Here is a 21,909-nt window from a genome sequence, read left to right on the forward strand (position 1 = left end):
TTACTTATCATGTTTTTTACCCCAAATCTTCTTGTGTTAACTCTCTTTTCTGTTCTTTGTGTTACTATTTATTGAATATCCTCACTGCTGTATATGTCATAGGGAATATGCCCGAAGTTCATTTGCATCCATCATTTTTTGGATGATAAGAGAGGAACGGAGGCAGCACAATTTGCAATGGATTTTGTGGTAGTAAATGCCTTTGGTAGCTGTCATGGTGACGTTCTGAGAACAAGACAAAGCTGAAAATACTCAGCATGTGTGCAGGTTCTTCCTCAACGGGAGGCATATGGTGGGTTTCCAGTCTCTGTGTCAGCTTTGCAAGTGATGCAGACAAAGGTGAAACACCACAGACCTGTTTTCAGTACTTTAAGCACATTGCAGACTGCCTGCAATGAAACTAGTTTAAGCTTCTTGGGTCACATGGCTAGTTCACTTTTTAGTGTAAGTCACAAGACTGCTCAAAAAGAGGTTAATTTTCATGGTGGTCATCTTGGGAAAATCCACTGTTGGGCATTAGCATCATCAAGCTCCTGATTGTCTTTATGTCCCGATAATCTTCTAGCATTACTGTCTTTGCCAGATCTGCGAGAACTGAGAAGCAGCAGCTATGTTGGTGAATCCAGCAAAGGCATTCCTGGCAGGGAGGGTATTTCATTTAGGGACATACATCCATTTGCCATCCCTTCCTGATGCCTAAATCAATTAAAATAAGAAGACCTTTGGAGAAAAACTGACTCCTGTATCCATCCCTAAGATCTGTTGTGTGAGTCATGTCCAGCTTAGAAGAGTAATTCTTGCTATGACATGATGCAGCCACTGAAGTGTCACATTGCTTGATTTAGTTCTTGTTAATGTCAAGCGAAAATTTGGCTCATAATGGGAACATAGTTTCAATTGTAATTAAGACATGCCATGGGAATGTAATTCTCTTGCAAGTAGTTTTTGAAAGGCTTTGCAAAGTGTGAGACTTTCTCACCTTGAAAAGAAATCTGAATGAGGATAGGAGTTTCCAGCCATAAGTGTGTGCATAGGAGCAGATGCAGAGGTGCCTAGGTATTATTAGAGAAGTGTGAAAAAGCAGGCAGAAGTATAAACAAGGTATGCTTTTAGAAAGTCATAGGTTCTTGTTTCATCTAAGCTGGGAGAGAAAGAGAAATCATCTTCCTCTCTTTACCACTGAAGATGACGTAAAAAAAATCAAAAAACAACTTTCTATGTAACCCTGCCACAGCTTCTGGTGTATGAATGCTTTATAAATAGTGGTCCCAAATATTGTAGCTAAAGGCAGGAAAGTCGTTTAGTCCTTTTTTTTTTCCCTTGTGAGTGGCCTCTTAAGTGGAAAAAAACTTTGGGGCTTCTAATATGTAATATGATGAATGATATGATGACTTTTGCTGTTTGCATGGAACATGGAATGGCAAATCATAGTGTTTGTGGAGGAGACTGTGTACTGTATGTGTGTAACTTGGGCACATGCTATCAAGAGTGTCCATTTTATTCTGTGACATGCTTTGTTTGTCCTCTGGACACAGGAGCTATAGCTTGTTCTTGACCCAAGCATTGCAAGTGAATTCTAGGGCAGATAAGTGCTCTTCATAGGACTTGTGGGCATGATACTGAAAGAGAAGAGATGGTCTAGATCTGCACCAGGCTCTGGTGAGGAATAAGGGTCTCCAGAGAGGTAGAGTGCTCTTAGGCTGATTTGTTCAAACACAGTCTGCATTTCTTATTCATAAACTTTTCAATCCGTGTTTCTGATGAGAATAATAGGTTTGTTCTCATTGGAGTTTTGGCCAGATTGGTAGTACTGTATGCCCCTAGGGGAGGGACAAGCCTCAGATGGGTTTAGACCTGTGCTAAAATATACTACTTATACAAATGGCCTGGTACAACTAACTCAAGGATAAACTTCAAAACTGGTCATGCTGTAGTTAGCTTAGATGTCTTTTCACTATAGGTACAGAATGGCTGCCATATGCAGAGGGTCTTGATGGACTAGCACTCTTCAGTTATAAAAGAAGTGGCTAAAGCAGGAGATGAGATAGATAGTTAACATGAAGAATGCTGTGCTGATGCTGCATAGAGAATGTTTATTCATAGTATTTTAAAAAGCAACTGGTTGGGGATACCCAATGTGGTACATTCAGCTTCAGGTTTTAAATGAACATACAAAACCAGTTCCACACCACAGCAATTCTAGTTCCAGAAGAGACCTGACAAATTCAAGGAGGGAGAAGTCGGTCAAGGAGTGATAAGCATTTTGATGCAAGCTGTTAATAATGGTATTGTGAATTTTTTTCAGTTCCTTTGACTCTTCCCTGAGTACCTGTGCATGACTGCTGTCAGAGGCTTGGCCTTGGTGTCTGCCCTGCTGCTAGTTTATGATGCCTGGCAGATGTTACTGACAGGCTGATGTTACCGACAGGATTGTCTGGGTAGAGTGTATTTTGAATTAGAATAATAAAATCATAGAAAATGGGATTGAAAAAGGTCACAGGGGACAACTAGTCTTTCCAAGACAAGATCAGATGAATCTGAAATATTAATGAGAAACACTTGTCTAGTCTTTTCTTAATAGTCTTCAATGCTGTTTGGTAAACTCTCAGTAGCCAAGCTAATCCAGAGCCTAACTACCCTGTTGCTGCCAAATTTTTCTAACATTAAACCTTCAGCATCATAAGTTTTTTCTCATTCTATCTATGGTGATATGAAGGGTTCTCTGGTTTTTCTGCTTGCATCTTCCCTTCAAAAGTTATACAGTTATCGATCTTTGTGTGCCCCACAATACTGGGAACATAACTGTCTGAATGTAGATGTATGGGGATGTTGTGCAAAACAGCAGGGAGAAAATCCTCTATTTCTTCCAGTGCCCAGGCCCCTAGGATGAAACAAAAAGAAGTTTCATCCTGGAGCGCTCAAGCATTGTATCTAGGCAGCTTAAGTGAAGATCAACAAATTGTTTGGAGGGCACTGAGTAATTAAATTCCAGTTGGATTTTTGCTAGTAGCGGGCTACAGAACTATTGACTTTTTCCCCAGCAATGTAGCCAGGGCCCTGAGGAATGTACATGAGCATATTTGTTGGGATGTATGGGAGAGGATGGTACTTTCACTGAAAGCTGTGAAATCGGCAAGTAACTTTATCTAAGAATAGTAATGATACAGAGTTAATTAGATGGATTATTAGGAATTATTAGGAATTCATTACTCTAAGATTTTTCTTGTTTTTTACTCTTGCTGGAGCTAAGTAACTCTGTGCATTGGTTTCTGAAAGCAGGAGGCATACCTGATCCATCTATACCCTGTTGATATGAAGCACTTTTCTAAATGGCCAGGCAACTGTTGTGAAGCCATAGTGGTTTACAGGTTTACAAATGTCTCCCCAGCTAGCTCTAGTGCACACTCTGCCTGAGTATCTTGGTTGTCTGAGAGGAGAAAGCTTGGCTTCTTAAGGTATAGGGTTTATTTTCTTTAGCAGGTAAAGGATCCACTCACTTTTTCTGTGCTTTAGAGGATGACATGCTCAGGCACAGGTCAGTTGACCTCACATTTGACCCTGTGGAGAGGGCAAGTTGCCCACAACATTAATGTGCACAGTATGGAGGAGAGCATTGGAGGCCTCAAATCACTGTTAATCATTCAGATAAGATTTGAAATCAAATCCCTTCACTTCATTTAAATCACAAGTGCTTTAAAATCACACGGCACTTTTAGTACAATCAGCCAAGTTTCATTCTGCTTCTTTAAGTAGTTCTTGCTGTTCTAACTCTGACATGCTAAAGTGCTGTATGGCGTTCCCATAAGCTGTTAAACATCTGTCTCTTTCACCTCAGAGCTGGCTGCTTTTCAGTACTGGATGAATGATTCCTATATTCACAGCTAATAAGTGCTTTGGGATCCCAAGTATTAGCTGTGCAAAGGCACAGTATCACAAATGTCTGCAATTCTATGCAACACATCAAGTGAATACTATTCCCGAGAGACTGGCAGCCTAAGAGATCCCATAGGACAAAGGACACAGAGAAATGTAATTGATTGTAATGAACTTGTTTGTGTATGTGTCACCACTTATCTGTACTGAATAAAATCAGAAGTGTTCAACACTCCATTAACACAAATTACAGGGTCCTATTCTTCTGGAGTGAGACAATAAGGCCTACACCTGCTAGTACTGTGAAGTTCTTCATGATCCCAGTGTGTAGCTCGGTGATAGACATCATATACTGGAGCAGTCTTGGATTTGTTTCAGTATCCTAAACATTAAGCAAATTAAATAGAATTGGTCAAATTTACTTTTGTGGCAATTCTGTTGGAATCAGTGGAAGGATACCAGTGATGGATTCTACTACCATTGTAAGACAAAAGATGTAAAGTAAATATGAAGGATGAAATCATGACATTCTTAAAATAACTTTCAAGTATTTTATGAATTCAGTGGAGCCAAGATTCTAACCTAGTTAAGCATAAATACAACAATCTTCAAAATGTTTGTCGCCTGTGTGAGCATGGGCACTATAGGGATGTGTTAATGCTTGGAATTGATCTCATTACAGACCTCATCTTTACCCAAGCAAATTTTTGTTAGAAGGTGTTTATACAATCAAAGTGCCTTATTTTGTGTGTGTGTGTGTTGCTATAAACCCTCCCAGAAGGCTTTGAACCCCTGTGTACTGAAGAGAAAGACAAGGAGTCTGTAGGAGGTGAAGTAGGACCATATGTTTACCTTAACAGACAGATTAGGATAGAATGAGACCACTTGCCAAATCAGCATGTGGAATTAACACTTTGTTTGATGAAGTATCAAATTAATGAAGAATTTGCTCATGGCAATTTGAGGGGTTTCTAGCTGAGCCAAAATGTAGCTCTTCATATTGTTAAAATGTTGCATCAGAGCTCAGTTAAGGAAGTCACCAACTTCTGAGTAACCAACACCACTTACTACCACACTGCAGGAGTCTAAGCTAGCTCATCATATATCTTTTTTAATCATTTCACAGGCTGCCATAAATGGATCAATCTATGGTCCCTGAACAGTTTTTATATATAAATATGTCAGTAAGTCAAATTAAGTGACTGAGTTCCCAATCAGTCATGCTTCTGAAATTTTACCTATATCCATTTTCTGTATTTGCTCTCATTTTGAATGAGAGCAAAATCTGCTTTAGAAAAGCCTTTTAGGTATCAATATCTGAATAAGCTTCAAAATACAGTAATTTTCCTGTCTAAAAGCTGAATTTCCTCTTATTTGGGAGTGGGTCTCCTATGACAAAAAATGCCTATAAGTGTTATGACTTTTGCCCTCCTCCTCTCCCCAGTTTCTGCCTGCTCCGTAGTCCTCTCCACACCCTGGTGTTCAGAGAGTCACCAGAGAATGCTGGAGGGAGATGCTAGAGAACTTTAGCGACTCATAGTACAAGACAGTGCCATTCACTTTTAAGTGCTTATTTCCACTTAGCCTAGGATGCTTCCACCTGCCAACTTGTTTGTGATGTTGGAATTCAGTCAGTGGCTCACAGTTTAGCCAGCAGAACACAGGTATACACAACACATCAAAGCAAGGGACAAGACTGAATGGACCACAGAGATGGAAACATAAGTAGGTCTCTTCAGGTCAAGGTGATGTCTAGTGTTGGGCTGGTATGCATAGAAAGTCTGTGCTGTCCTTGTCTTCCAACTGGAGAGAAGTGCACTCTCGTGAAACCTCTCCTTTTTGCTAAACTTCTTGTTAAAAAGGTTAGAGTGAAAAATACCTCAGATGTTTCCTGTGCAGTCATGAAAATGATCTGAGCTGTAATAATGTTTGCTTTGTTCCTCCTGCTCACCTTCATCCTCCTGCTTCCCTTCCACCCCACCCAGATGGCTGAGGCTGCACCAGACAAAGGCAGCGGCCCTGCTGATCCCTCTTTCAACCCAGCTATTAGCATCAAAGAACAAAAGCAAACAGCACCGGCTTGCAGCTCAGCCCTTCACAAAAGAGCAATAAATGGACTCCCGTGTATTGGATAAAGCAAACTATGCCTTGTCCCTTGTTAAGAGGCAGGCCTTTCTGTGTTTGAACTGCTCTGAGCTGAAAAAAAGTGGAGAAACTGTCATCTACGCGGCAGTAAGTCCCATGGTCAGTGGATTTTTTTGCTAGCTGAAGGTTCTGCATGCTCCTTGTTTAATTGGAATGCTGTACCTCAGTCCCTTTGTCAGGGAGGAGATCCGTGTGGGGAGACGAAGGTACTGCTGATGGAAGAAGAAGAGAGTGGAGACATGTATTAAACAGTCCTTTTCTAAACAAACCAGAAAATCTTGAAGAGAATTGAGAGAACATCTCAGATGACAGGGTCTGAAGGAGAGTCAACTCAGCTCCCCAAATCTGGTCACTCTGCCTGTATGCCATCTCTGTCTTCTACCTTTCTTGAGGCATTAGGTTTTTCCTAATTGTGGAGCCATCAGCCATAAGGTAGTGGTGGGTCCCTTTTGTCGATATATGCAACCATAGTTTTAATTGTGCTCCACAGAGGAGTGGCATACCAACACTGCAGAGGTGTTAGGTGTTTCCAATGAGGACTTAAGTTGGATATTAGGAAAATATTCTTCACCCAAAGTGTGGTTGGGCACTGGAATAGGTTTCCCAGGGAAGTTGTCACAGCACCAAGCATTCCAGAGTTCAAGAAGCATTTGGACAATGCTCTCAGGCATGTAGTTTGATTCTTGAGGCTGTGTAGGGCCAAGAGTTGGACTTGATGATCCCTGTGGGTCCCTTCCAACTCAGAATATTCTGTGATTCTGTGACTTGCGTGGCAGTTTCCATTGTCTGCAACAGTGGTATTTATTGTAGGGTCTTTTGTGAGGACTGACTGGCTATATGTTATTTTTTGTCTTCACAAAGAAAGCAGTGCTTTTTTGTGTTGTTTTAAAATAAAAACTAAGTAGTTTCGCCATTTGAAAATCAGCATTTGCTAGTAGATGCCACATGGGGGGGTGTCTGCAATACAAGAAACTCCTTTTTTATTTAGTATGGAAAGTAACAATAATGAGCCGCACTACCATATAGGTAAATACTGCAAAAGCGTCACAGAGGTGCAAACAGTGACTTTTGTGATGCAACTAATGTATACAGAAATTGTGTTGTGAGGAAACTTTAAAAAAAAAACAAACAGCAAAAAGAAAGTTAAGAGTAAAATCAATCAGGAGGGGGGGATGCCTGCTCTTAGGGACATGGGAACAAAAAATATAGGTAAAAATACAGGTAAAAAGAAACTACATTTTAGAGATGCTTATGTTAGCTCTTAGCACTTCATTGTTCCCCTTCTTTAACAGCTTCATGACCTGTTTAATTCTCACATAGCTAAATAAGTATTATTTCAAGCAGTGTATCAGTTACAGCCCACTGCCTCTTCTCTTATTTACTTAATGTGTTTATTCCTTGTTCACTCTTGGTTAGCTCTTTCCTTTGCCCTTTCTATCTGCTGATGCTTTTTATTTCCTAAACATCCCACGGATTTCCTCCTGGAGCACAGACACTCTGGTGAGGCTGCCTGCTGTTCCAGGCCCCTTGAGGTAGCCTGGGCTGTAGCAGTGCCTGCTGCATTGTCAGGCATGCACAGAGGCTGATAAAACAACGTGGGTCTAGAGCTTTTTACTTGCTTAGAATAGGTTTTTGGGCAGCTTCTGGATCATCAGAAACATTTGCAATACCTTGTGGTGCTCACTTCTACCTCTTCTGAGATATGTGATCATCTCTAACTGCCACTGATCCTTCCTTCTGCCCCTGCTCTCACCTTTTGCTTTCCATCCTCAGTGCATGCATTGCTGCCTGACACTTGTTTTTTTTCCTACATAAAAGTAATTACTTTCAGGTAAACTTTCAGTGCTAAGTGTCCTTCCAGGCTTGCATGCCAAGACACCAGTTCTTAGATCCAATTATGTGTTAAAAGAGGAAAACCAACAAATAACCCTCATCAGATCTGACATATACGTTTAGTAGAAGCTACAGAAATTAAATGAGCCAATGCAATAGTCCCTCCCCTCTTTGTGCATTGTTTTATTTAGGTTGTTACCTACTTAGGGAAGGACGGCTTGATATATAGGTTATATACCACAGGGACTTTTCCTCAAATGGTTTTGGAGTCATTACAAAGTGATAAGCTAACAGCAACAGAAAGTGATAAACAAAAAGCAACATGAACAGGAATCAGTCACCACTGAAATGCAATTGACTCAGGAAGACGTGACACCAGTTTCACAGCAACACAGTGGGTTTGGACAGGAGGGGGGAATACTGATGGAAATTGGTGGGTACATTTGGAGTAGGAGAATACATTCCTAGACCTTGGTGTGAAGCCAATGCACCCAGCATGTCATGCTCCTAGACTTGTGGCAGAAGTGATCTGGGATCTATAGTCCGAATCAATAATGTATTGCTTTGAAATCTTCCTGGAAAGATGATACCTCTAACAGCAGAACTTCTGGGCAGGGTACAAGCCTCCAGGGGAGAATGTTAATAAGTTGTGGGGGTTTTTTGGTTGGTTGGTTGGGTTTTTTTTTTTTTTTTTGGTTTGTTTTTATTTTAGTTTTTTTGAGGGCTGCCTTGGAAGGAACATGTTAATCTAATCTAATCCCATGAGATTTTGGTTCCTCCCTCCTGGTGTTATGGTAAGTGTAGCTATTCAGAGCAAGACTAAACCTGGGATGCTAAAAAAGTTATGAGAAGTACATTCTCTGGGATTGGTGGGCACTGCCCAAAACAGACACTACATTCAAAGACATTCCTTTTCTGTGATCAATACTATGACTTACATAGTCTTGCTTCTCCCTTTCTAAAAGGACTTACTTGTTTTGAGATTTGTGTGATTGATTTACCAACTTGTGAAAAGACAACATGTGGGATGTACAAGCCTCTGGCACACTCCTCCCCCACTTCTACTGCTGTCTGCAATGAAGGATGTTGTTTGGGGAATGATGGGCAACACGAATGAAAAGGAAGGGTCTCTCTTCTAGACTTTGGGACTATGTTGAGTGTCTTACACCTGGTCATAAATTCACATGGCCCCTTGTAAAAGGGGAGCAGGTTCTTTTCTATTTTTCTGAAAACTTGCTTGAATTTATGTGCTATAGAAACCTCCTGCAGGAAGGTTGTTTTTTGTTTCTTTCTTTTGCATTTGTGTGTGAAAAACAGTAGAATATTTTAACCGATATTCTTACAGAAACTGACGTGGCTTGGTTCTATCTGATTCCAGGAACTCTCTCTCCGGACAGATATGATGGTGGATTCACTTATACATGCACAGCGGAGAGGGAGCCAGTGTCTCCTCCCTTGCATGGCGGCGTGCTTGGCTGCAGATGGGTGGCCTTCAAAGAAACCTAATTACTTCTGGTTTTGCATGAAATTGATTTCCATGCAAGGATGCTGAGTTTCTGTGTGCATCTCTAATGGCTTTTTTTCTCTTCTCTTTCTCTCTCTTCTTTTTCTCCCTTCTGCTTGCCATGAAAACACCTCGGCAGATGTCAATCATATTCCAGGTAAGTGTTTCTTTTGCCGAGCGGAAAGGCTGCTCTTTAAGGAGTGGTGGTGGGAAGTTGCCGGGGCAGAAATCTCATCCCGCTTCCTGAGAGTGTACAGAACAAATCTTTCTGGATGTCACAAGGTCTGTATTGAACAGTGTTTGCTGAAAGGAGGGCTTCATAGTAGCAAAGGTCACAAACTTCCTTATTCAGAGACTACACAGTGCTGGTCAGTTAAAGGGATGTTTTCTGAATGAAAATTACATTAAAAATGGTTGCTTGTACTGCTAATTACCTGGCATTGAACACTGCATTGTATACAGGATATTTCTGATACATCTGTGTGTAGTCTGGCATGTAAATCTAGTTCAGTCGTTTTCTTTCTCCTACTGCAGTCTACTCCATTTGCTACTCCCACTGATAACCTGTTGAGTTTCAGTTCCACTAAAAAAGGGGGTTTTTGTTGTTATTTTATTTTACATTTTTAAAAACCAGTGAGTATCTTTCTGGCTGAATGTGAATGTGTGATCTTATTTAGGTATCAAAATTTTATTTCCACCAGGGCACAAATGACTCATTTAAAGAAAAAAGAATGTGTGTTTTATGTGCTTCTTTATTTTTTAAGTTCTTTCACAATGATGTGTGTTACCACAGAGAACTCCAAACCTCCCTCCTCAGATTGCTGTCTCATTGTCAAAAGGCTCCCCAACTTCAGCTACAAGGGTTAGTTGAACTAGACCACTTTACTCTATAGTCCACATGCTGTTGCCAATGAAGCTTAAGAGACTAATTTTTAACTCACACTCAGGCAGCTCCACCTGGTTCATCATTATGTGAAATGGAAATGAGAGCCCAAAGAAGCAGCTGACATTGCCCTGGCTGGAGTGGGATGATGGGAGAGTCAAAGTTCTTTTCCTTCTCAGCTCTCTGAATAACTTTTGCTAAACCTAACCTGGACCTGGAATTTCTCTGTTCAGTTTGCTTCTTTTCTACACTGGAATAATCAGCTTTTGTGCAACACTTCAGGGAGACGCAGTGAGGGCAAGCCACTCGGGTAATTTTTTGGCTTCTCTTGTCAGCCTCCTTTTTGTTCTACTGAGGTCCTTTGCATTCTGTGTGCATGTCAGCTGGCAACAGCAGGGTTGGAAGTGGCCAAATGGCAAATGTTGCTTGGCATGCCTTGGAAAGAAAGGCTCTTTCAACTGTAACACTGAATATTTTCAGCTACCTAGGGGGTGAAACTGTAGCATCTCTGCCCCAATCTGAGGTGTCCAGGAACTCCTGTTTCCTTTTATCTTGGCTGGATCTGACAGGACATGCACCAAAGGCTTAGGGTCACAGGTCTCTCCACCACACCATACCCTGAAGATGTTGATTTCTGTGGCAGAGGAGGATGGTTGAATTGAGAAGGCATGGCCTTGCTGTGCTCTACTAGTAGGACTCATGATATTATGCCAAGAACAAGTGTTGCCTCAAACAACATCAGGAACATCTCATGGTGTGCAGGAGATGATAGCATCACTAGTAAGGGCCCAAGCAGAGGTGGCACATCTAGTGCCACAGGACCATACTGCTGTGGGCACCATCCTTCTGCTCCCTGACTGTTCTTCTGCCCCACTGCCCTGTTATTCTCATAATTTATATACTTGGATGTGCATTTTTTATTCTCCCCATTGCTCATACACGTGTTCTTATTCTCAGGACTGCTGTGTGCTTTGTCACATGGATTTCTAGTCACATGTGAATGCTCTCTTTCATGTGCTTCCTCTCTCTTCCCAATGTTTTCAGTCTGACAATTAACCACACCTCATTATAGGGCTCTGTCACTGTTTACTCCTGTGAGGTCTCATCCTTCTACTCAGCTCACCCTTGGGAGGTATGCTAACACTGCTGTGTGACTGGGCAGGGACTTAGACCTCAGGAGGTTTGGGTCTACAGTTCCCCTCTGCTGAGCTGTGCAGAGACTTTCCACCTATTTGGCTTTTCAGCTGATCTGTATTGTGAGGACAGAGCCCCAGGCCCCGGTCAAAATGGTTACTTTAACCGTCCACTGTTTGAAAGACAAATTAGGGATTTTATGAGCTAGTGGTAAGTACCACAGGCAGCAGAAGGGCCGTAAAGACCCCACTGATTAACTAAGTATTCATTATTGTTGAATAGACTGGTTAGAACTAATTCCCCAGTAAGAGGAGGTAGCTGTGAATAGGCTGGGGCTGGCAGCAGTGGGGACCACAGGGTTCTGCTGAGTGCAGTTTCTGCAAGGTGCAAAGAAGTTGGTTTTGTTCAAAGTAAATGGAACTGTGTGGCATGAGCCTTTCCTGGATGTGAGGTCTCTGCTTGTGAAGAAGAGTGCTCTAGCTACGCTTGTTTAAAGAGCCAACCTGATCCCAGCTGGCTTATTTCACAAATGAAAGAAGTTTGTCAGATGTTAGCTCACCTGTCCTGCAAATGTTATATACCCAGTCATGAAATAACAACACCACATTGTAAGCAGTGCTCTGGAGTTGGGATTGTTGTTGTCTGCACTCAGCTGAATCACTGACTCGCTGTGTCATGTAGAGGAGAAATAACTTCTCCTTTCAGTACTTCAGTTTTCCCTTTGGAGTTATAGCTACAGTCTCACCTGACCTTCACAACATGCTTAGAGTGCTTGGGCTGAACACTGTGGAGGTTAAGAGCCTTAATACAGAGGTTAAGTGCCTTGGCTGGGAAGTGGTGTACAGCACAGACTGGAATGGATGCCTCTGTCACCTCTGCACAATATCTGCTTCTTTCTTTGCTCCTTGTATTCTTTACCAGTGGTGTAGGTTCTGAAAGGTAAATAGTTGGGAAAAGACCAGTAGATCAAGGAGCAAGTTATATGCTCCTGTCTCACTTAGGTATTTTTTTTTGTGGAAGAATATATGCAGGAGAAAGAACGAAGTATGGGTTCTTGATATTATGATGGCTGTTACTCATACCTGGAGGGTGTCAAAGTTTAAATAGTGCTCTTTCTTTTCATACCATGCTTATTTCCACTGTCGGAGAGATCTTAGATGTTTATGGGGAGGAAGCTAAGAGATAAAGTTCTGGTAATTTTGATGTCATGATTTTACTGCTGACTAGAGTTTGCATGTAAGTGAATGGGCACAACCCAGTAGATATTACCTAGGTAGTTCCCTGAGGAAAAATTAGTCCTTGTTTGCCTGAGAAACTCTTTTATAAAGATACAGAGATCCTTGAAAGCACAAGCACTAGCACATTTTGGATACAGCTCTTTAATCTTTTAAACCGCATCTTTAAAGGCTTCTTTTCCTTCTTCATCTCAGGGCTGCTGTTTTACTTGGTTTCCCTAATTCCATGTCATAGGGTCATTTAAGCAGTACCTGTATGCTGGCTTCTGCTTCTTTAAAGAAAAACTCTGCTTTCTGGGCATGAAAATGATGGGTTTCAGCCCATCTGAAGTTTCCTATTTGCAGAAGGTACTAGATCAGAATAGGAATCCATCTATGCTGTATCTTTAGTGCCATTCATCAGGTGTTTGAAACCAATATGTACAGTCTTAGGCTCTTCTTCATAGGTGCCACCATTATTTTCATTCTTGCATGTCCTTTGCACAGGTATTGTCCCCTAATTGGATTTTTTTGCACTGAAATGTGAATGTTTTTCAGTTCCATGCACACCTATTTGCAACAATGTGGCAGTAGTAGTGATCACTGGGGTCAGAGCAAGAATTCCTCTGTCCCAGAAGTGTCTTTTTATGAAAGTAGATGCTTTGGAGGAAGATGAAGAAACTATGTTAGAATAGGTCTTGTCCTGATTCATTTGTGCTTTCTGGTAGTTACCAATTTAAGGACTTTCTGACCTGATACTGCATCCAGTTTGTAGTGTTCTACGGTCATTGATGAACATATTTTCAGTGGATCTGTCCACTCCTTGTTTTTCCTAATCCACTTAAAATTTTCAACTCCACTGTATCCTGTGATGACAAGTCCCATTGTTTAATCATTGAAATGTGGAAAATACTTTATTTCAGCTGTTTTTACACCTGTTACTTGAGAATTTAATTCAGTGACTCCTACTCCTTGTGTTCCCCACAAACTGGGAAAAAGATATTTCCTGTTCGCCTGCTCCGTCTTAATTGGGATTTTCCCTCTATCACATGTATAGTCAGATATGTCTTTTCTAAACTGAAGAATTCTATTCCATGCCTAACAGTTCTTTCCCCAACTTGTGCACCTCCTTGACCAGGGGCTCTGATTTGCAGTGATACACATCTTCTTATGGTTCAGCCATAAAATGCATTCACCCTCAGGTCTTGCTACCTGCACACATTCTCTTGTACTTGCCATCTATGTGAGCACTTGCATGTTTGCTTTCATGCTTTCAAACACTATCATGTTTGTAGCCCTCTCTGTGTGAATACTTCTAGGAGTATGCCACATGCAATCTCAGAATACTGTTTCTGCCTGGGGTGAAAGGGGATAGTATTCTTCAATCACTATTGCTTCCATAGACAGTGGGGTAAACAACTTTCTCTTTGACTTCTACCTCGTTCTCTTATTCCTTTGATCACTCAGAGAAGATGACACTCACCCTAACTCACTGCCACTGATAATGACAAAACCTATCCTGGAATTATATAGCAGAGGAAGGAAAGGGGATGGGAAAGAGGAGCTAGCACAGCTGTTGTGTGTAATTGGATTGGAAGTGGGCCTGCGGCTACAATAACAAAACTGCACTCCCGACTGGCCTCACTGCTGGGGCCTGAGAGCAGCCCCTTGGCTGTTGTGCCTGTCGTGATTGAATCAAAGAAAACTGACCGCTCCCCAGCCTGTGCTACTTCTTTGCCCAGCTTGGAAAAAAAAGGCACCATGTATGCCAGCAGCCAAGGAATCAGGTCACCCTCTTGGCAAAGCTGACCTGTCTAACAGGTAAAAAGTCTTAACAGGGCTGCAGAATGGTTTTTCCTCTTTATCCATTCTTTACATCTCTCAAGACAAGGGTTTTGCTCTTTCCTCTGAGTCCTATCCTTTGGCCCTGCTGGAATGCCCTTTTATTTTAGGTACCTGGGGATTCTTAGGGAATTTTCCTTGGACTTTGGGTTTTAGAAAGCCTCAAGATGGCTATTTTATGAGGGACCACGTGGAAGACAAGGTGCTTGTCAGCTTTCCTCATGAACTAGAAAAGGGAACTGTTGATGGAGCTGGAGCATGAGGCTCAGAGTAAAGAAAGGCCTCTTTCTTAAGAAATTGCTAGTTTTATGAAGTTCAGAAAGGAGGTGAAAACAACAGACTCCGTTACTCACCACAGTGCTCTTCTCTGTAGTGGATGTTATTTTATTTCTGTAAGAATCTCTGGTTTGCATGATTTCTTTCTTCAGCTTTGCCATAAAGGATTGTTGTGTATATGCTGGACTAGAGGGCCTGATGTCCTATCTCAGACATATATTGCAGCTGGCCATGTTATTGTCTGAATGGGTCATGGAGCTTGATGCCAAGAAAAAGGATGCTCTGTGGGCAAGCTTGCCCCAGGGGAGATCTGGGTTGCTGCTGCTGCCTGACAGTCTCTTTTCCCATTCATTAAGAGCTTTTGGGCTAATCATCTGGCAGCATCATTAAAAGGGAAATACTGAGGCTGCCTGCCTTAACGGAGCAATTGAGCAGTGCATGCACACCCACACACACAGGCACACCCCCAGAGCATGGGCCCAGTAATACGGGACAAGCTGTAATTAACTAGATGAAGGAGTCCATCTTCCTTTGTTACTGCAATCACTTGTCACTCTCAGCTGTGTTTTGTGCTATCCCCACCTTTTATTTTTCATTTTAAGTCCTAAGTATCAAAATGGGGGGGTAAGTAGGATTCAAACTGCCTCCAAGGTTTCCTTCATTTTCTCCTCCACACTGGAAATTGCCCCTAGCAATTCCTTAAAGATGAAGACTGCTGTTTAACTACATTGCTCTTTCATATCATTGAACTCTGAAGCTACTTTTAAAAATGTCCTTCTGGGTTCATGAGAATCCAGTGTTGGCCCTTGATACTTTGTACAATTAGAGCTTGATTTTACTATTTTGATATAAAAAGCAGATGGTTCACGAATTTTTTTTAAAAAAGTATTTCTTTGAAATGTTACTTTGAGATCAAGGGAGAATAGTAATAACCTTTAAGAAAATAATACTGATTTGGTAGTAGGTTAAAGAAATATTAAAAAACCTCCCAGACCTAAATAGGAAAAATCAGTTGTGGCAGGCATAAATCATGGCCAGAGAGCAGAGTTTATATGTCTGTCTGCCCTCAGCAATGGACGTATTATTTTAGTAACAAACTGATATTCTGAAGAAGCAGGCCGATTTTGCTTCACATTACTGCCAAATGTCTGAAGAAGCTGGGGCTCCAGAGGCTAAGCACAAGCAGATGCTTATCATCATCTAAAAAACCTGTTGAGAGTCTTCTTCTGAAGCCATGGGGTTGTCCTTACTGTGACGCATATTTGAAGTTCATGAATGGAAAATGACCAGGTTCTTGACTTTGACATAAAATTTCTTTACAGACAGATAAGTAATTTATTCTGGGGCTTTCCTAAACCTTTTTCAGAGCACTTGCTACCCACCATTTTTGTTGGGCAGCAGTTGTGGCCAGCCAATAAATTATTATAAGGATGACTAGATTGGCTTAGAAGCATGCAATCCCTCGACCATTTGAGTCCTTGCAGATTTGTGTAAACATTTTCCTAGTTCTACACTGTCTGGGTTTGCAGTTCTGAGGCTATAATCAGGGTTTCTTGTTGAACAAATCTAAGATTAAAGGGGAAGCATGTTTACCTGGATTTAGGTGGAAACTCGGGTTTTCTTATAGGCTTCCTCTGAAATGGGATGGCTATTGGCACAAACAATGGTACAATATGTAAATAACATGCTTTGGGGCCTGATGAGTTCATTTAGCATCCTGAGCCTGCTGAAAACTTTCCTGGTCTTTATGACTGGTGCCCAAATAGCATGGTGATACACGTCCCCACTGTTCTGGCAAAGTCTGGTCAAGTTTGCAGGTCTGAACAATTCATACAACTCTTGCATTTGTCATGTCTTGAAACTGATGTAAAGGTGAGACAAGTATGTCAGTTTATGTTTTCTATGTTCATTTTACTCTGACTAATTTGAGGCCTTTGTTACACATGCTGCAAATGTCACAGATTTTGTATCTCAGTGGTTGAAGGTTTTGGTTAATGACATTTTGTTGGAGATAAACACACTCGTTTTCACTCCTACTTTGAATTGCAAGGGAGGAAAATTTTCAGATGAGAAAAGCTGATATGTTATTTCATAATGTTATATTATTATTCTATCCGATAATGAATCTGGAATTCTGTTGGTGTTCTCTTTGTTAAAATAAGGATTTGTGTTGATGAACAATTTAGGATATAATATTGATTTTTTGCTCCATCTCCAAATCTACCCTCCTTTTTCTTCACATTTTAAAAAGGAAAACGTAGCATTGAGGGGGGCTGCACTATTTTTCATTTATCTCCCTGCTTTCATTGTCCAGTTGGGACTGGAAGATCAAGAGGTACATACAATACCACAGCTGCTATTGTATTTCCAATTTATGAAGAAGCAGAAAGTGTCAGAACATTTCTTAAGGACACTTCCTTCGAATGCATTTGAACCAAGGCTAAACCAGGGACCACAGTAGTGGGTATATCTGGGGGTTGCACTCACTCCTTAACTGCAGGCAAGAGGCTTGGGGCTGCATGTGGCTGATGTACCCGACAGATAGGGCACACAGCACTGGCCTTCTGGGGATAAAGGACCAAAAGGGGTGTTGACATTCCTGACATTTTGAGGGTTTTTTATAGCTCCTCTGTGGCTGGTGGAGAGAGAAGGGATCTTCTTATGGGGTGATTCAGGATGCTTAGTGCAGGCTCTTGCTTTGAACCTTCTCTGGAGGTTTCTCTTCATCCGTGTTCAAGTGGACAAAACCCCTGCCAGCTCCAGCAGCTGCATCTGTTGGTGCTGGGCCTCTTAGGCATGACTTTCCTTTCCCATGGTCTACAAGGGCTGAGGACCCCTATCTCTGCTTCAGATCTAATGTCCTCTCCCTGTTCAACCAGCTTCAGCTACATGCCATAGTGACACCTTCTAGCCTTTTCTCTTTTTATGCCATTGCTACAGGGTCTCTGTGTGTTATAGGTCCTAACAATTATACTTTTGTCTTCTTGCCTTTTACAGTGACTTTCAAGTGTCCATTTGGTCAGACCTAAGATTTGCCTATCAAGAATGACGGGGTTAGTGGCCATAAACAGAGATAAAAATTCACTGAATTATGTCTTCTAAATTAAACCAGAAATGTCCTACAGTGTCAAATCTGCTATGTTTATTTATAGCTAAAAGAGCTAAAAAAATCTAAACCTATGTTGTGTTTCTGATTATTTTTCTAAATCCATGATAATCTTCAAGAACATTACGATATTTGCATTCCTTAGACTGTACAATTATTAATCCCCTTATCTGGCTTGGAGTTCTCTGTGGGTGAACATATTCTTAGGATGATCTGGATTTTAGATTTCTTCAGCCAATGTAAAGGAAAAATGTAAAAGAGAGAGAAATAAACAAATTCAAACTCAGCATGCTGCTTGTTGAAAATTCTCATTCTAATAAATTCATTTGACCTCTCAACCTCTATGAAATTAAAAAGTCACAGCCTTGTTTGATTAAAAAACTGACTTAAGATATGGGGTGTGTGTTGTGTGTGCATCTATCAAAACCCCTGCCATACTAAGTGCTATGAGAGACAAGAGATATGGAGAAGTAAGCAAGCTCAGGGAAGTTAGTTAGGGAACTGAGTACAAAAGGGGTCACTTATGGCTTGAGTGGGAAGGACTTGATTTTTGCTATGTTAGGTCCGTGATATCTTGTGTCACAAAATTGACTGATGGATCACTTAATGCTTAATGGCTTGGGCATGAATATATATACAATAGTACCTAAACAATGTTTGTATTAAAAAAATCGTACAGTAAACATATTTGAAAATTTGGCCTAGAAATGGATTTTAATCAAAACAAACAAGGTTTGTACCAGAAAGAATTATCAAACCAAAAGACTGGAGCAGCCCGAGTAAACACTATAACTTTGTCTACAGAGCTGACAGTGACTATCACTACTGAGGGGAGCTGTACTGCTTTCTGGCTTTACCTTCAGTTCTGAAACCAAAGAGTAGCTTTAGCTGTAGAACCATAAAGTAACACACTGCCCTAAGAAAGTGAGTCTGCACATCTTCCCAGAAAGGGAATGGAGGTGTATTTTAATAGGTTACTGGTAATTTTTTTAGTCCTTACTATGTCTGGTGTACTGGTGTCTAATTAGTAAGTGTGAGCAATCTTGACAGACTCCTAAAAATACACGATGAAGCCACACAAGCCACACATCAAGAATCAGGATAGCTTTGTGTATGTGTATGCACTTAGCCAAGATGTTTCATCTGGAGCAGATGTGGTGTGATCACGGCCTCCCTTTTACTGAGCAGCACACCCTTGAATTTAAAGTCTTCAACTGAGGAGAAGTTATTTCTGTATCTCTTCAGTCTTCAGAGAAGCAAATGCTCCCTGCAGACTCTCATTGCAGACCTTGGCTTTCGTAGCCCATTTAGCTGTACTGGTGTGCAGTGCCTCTGGAGTTGCCCTCCAACTCAGTTCTCAAACACAGTTCTGCAAGGACCAGCAGGTTTTTTCTGCCTGCAACAGATGCTTTCCTGCTCAGTGTGGAAAGCAGCACCTGTAAATGTTTGTGTCCTGTGTGCTACACCCATACTTGATGTAATTCAAGTATGTGAGCTCCAATCCTGACAGGTATTGGACTGCGACCAGTGTGCATGGATATTGCTGCTTCTTTTTCAGTTTTCTTTTTCTCTTACTTCCTCTCTCTCTCTTTCTCTCTCTCTCTCAAAGGTCTCTCACACCTGATGATGGGTGAACAAGGTAAGTCCTTTGACTTTCTCTTTGTTTCAGTCACTGATCACGAAAGAGCTTTGTCTCTGCTACTTTTCTGAGCTGGGCTTTGCATAACAAAAGCAACTAAGCCGGTCAAGCCATTTGCATTTTTGCCTCTTTGTCCCATGAGCCAAGGCTGCTGATCAGCCTGGGACTCAGGGGCTCAGGAGGGAGCATGAAATGATTCCGTGGACAGAAAAGAGGTACGCTTCCCCCTTCCATGCAGCCCACCAGTTATTTTATCTTGCCATTTATTTCTTCTTGTGCCAGCTGTAATGGCTCCCACTTCTGCCTACTAAATGTAGACCTCAGTGTTGGTCTTCATTTTCAAGAGTGCAATTATTACAAAAAGTATGTTAATAGCCCTCATGCCATGATCCTAACTCATTATGAATCCTGAGGAAAATTGCATATAATGACCTGTTGTCCTGTGTCTGCAATTTAAAATACTCAAATGTGCACAGAACAAAATGGTTTGGAAGAACAACAAGGCTAACCCCAGAATGGGCTACAAATGGGATCTAGGCCCGGATCAGAGATCACATTTTAGTATCTTGGCTTGCAGTGAGTTACAGATCTATTGGTGGTGACAGGATGGGATCGTTACTCCCATGTTTCACTACGAGGATGTGGAGTAAGAAGCTGGTGAGGACAGGTGAAGTGAGGAGAGGTGTGATTCTGTTTTCCTCTGACAGTGCCAGTGGCAGTGCTGACATGGGTACACAGGAGTTAGCAGCACTACTGATGCCTTCTATTCTTGTGAATGCAGAAGTGAAACGATTAAAGACTTAATGCAAGATGTGTGCACGTGGTGCATTAGAAAGACCAGACCAATTGTTTGTCTGTGGGGAGACAATATGAGTTTTGACTCTAAAACCTGATAAGGCTTTCCTAGACTAGATGTACACAAAAGTTTTGGGGTTTTTTTGCTGTTAAGTAAGCACATATCTGAGGTTAGACACTCCAATGAGTTAATAAGATAGAACATAGTTCATGCGAAGGCTCAAGAGTAATTAGGTGCTTGAATAAAAGAGAAGTAGTTTCTGTGTATCTCAACAAAATGGAGAGAGGCTTAGGACATAATCAGTTTTGATTCTGTTGATCAAATCTGTTCTGAGGTCATGAAAGGTTAGGAAACAATCAGAAGTGAAGTTGGGGCTCACTTATCAGTTTCTGTAGTGCTTAACATCCCTGTGTTGTAGGAATGATAGGAAAACTGGGCTTTTTAAGGTGCATGTCAAGACCACAGTGTTTGGCATGTGGAGCATTTGGCTAAACTCTGGGAAGCACTGAGCTCCTTCTCTGTCACTACTAACTGTTCAACTGGGCACATGACTCAGAGGTAACACTTGTTGAGGGAACATCCAGCAGAGAGGTCCCTTCGACATATCCTAGTTGCTCAGGATACAGTTGAGTAAGGCAAGCTGTTAACAAAGGAAGGCGTGTTGGAAGTGATCAGGACAGTGAACTTTGATGGCCACTTTCATTCTCAGTAACACTGAACATTTCTTTGTAGTAGTCCGTGATTTAGCACTGGATTATATAAACAGTTGCACTTGGCCATTTAAATTAAAAGTTGCAATCCAGCTGGCTCATGAAGACTTGCATGACCTATCCAGGCCTGTATGATCATCAGTACTTTCTATACTCCCTCGTCTGGCAAAAAAATGTGAAAACTATTGGCTTTTGGCACCTCTAGCCACCCTTGTTTATCTGTGACACATTGGGGAACAGTGGCTTCTCTTTTCTTGCTAACAAACTCACAGATATTGCCTTTTGATAAATATTTACTCTCTATAAAAATATGATAGGTATAAAATATGTAAATATATATGTGTGAGTAAATATGCAATGTCAACATTACATATAAATACATTTGCTCTGGTAGGTGAGATGTGTTTAGCAAATATATAACCATGAGATTTATTTTTTTTCTGTACTATTCTGTTTCCCTTGCTGTTTTGAACTTGACGTGGACTGAGGCATATCACTGGCTCATGCTATTGCACGAACAGTTTGCATTTTTCAGTAGAAAATCAAAGCCAAAGGGCTTAACTGAGCCACTGCTGGTTGTACTCTTGGTGGTTTAAGCTTTGCTTTGTGCTTTAGTTGTGGTATGTCTGTTGTATTTCCCTTTACATTGTGTTTTGCTGGGTTTGGCTGCTACATAAATATGCTCATTTCCTTGTTTTTCTAAATATGGCCAGTGACATATTTTTCTGGTTTTTTATGCTTTCTCCTTCTCTTCTCTTTTGCCTTCTCCATGGTGGATACCCCTCTTGTTCCTCCTCTTAACTGGACACGCATCTTCCTGTCTGTAGGTAGAAGTAAAGGTAGAGATTACATTCTTTCTAAGACTTCATTGCTTGTACAATGTTTTTCAGTGGACAAATTGTATTTCTATGAATGTGTTTCATATGGGAAATTAATGGTTTTATTTTTAAGTCT

General features: G+C 41.2%; 1 protein-coding gene across 19 annotated transcripts in view; it reads left to right on the forward strand.

Moving 5' to 3' along the window:
• The window catches only part of NRXN3 (neurexin 3), a 1,019,488-nt gene that overhangs the window by 89,369 nt on the left and 908,210 nt on the right, over window positions 1–21,909 (forward strand). For all 19 annotated transcript variants that reach the window (XM_027672731.1, XM_027672716.1, XM_027672707.1 and 16 more), the window contains 3 exons: window positions 9,495–9,512; window positions 19,420–19,449; window positions 21,783–21,794. In XM_027672731.1, the coding sequence (XP_027528532.1) occupies window positions 9,495–9,512; window positions 19,420–19,449; window positions 21,783–21,794 (60 nt within the window). The remainder of the gene's footprint in view (window positions 1–9,494; window positions 9,513–19,419; window positions 19,450–21,782; window positions 21,795–21,909) is intronic.

This window comes from Neopelma chrysocephalum, unplaced genomic scaffold, assembly GCF_003984885.1.
Source record: "Neopelma chrysocephalum unplaced genomic scaffold, ASM398488v2 Primary Assembly neopelma1_24, whole genome shotgun sequence".
NCBI classification, from domain to species: Eukaryota; Metazoa; Chordata; class Aves; order Passeriformes; family Pipridae; genus Neopelma; species Neopelma chrysocephalum.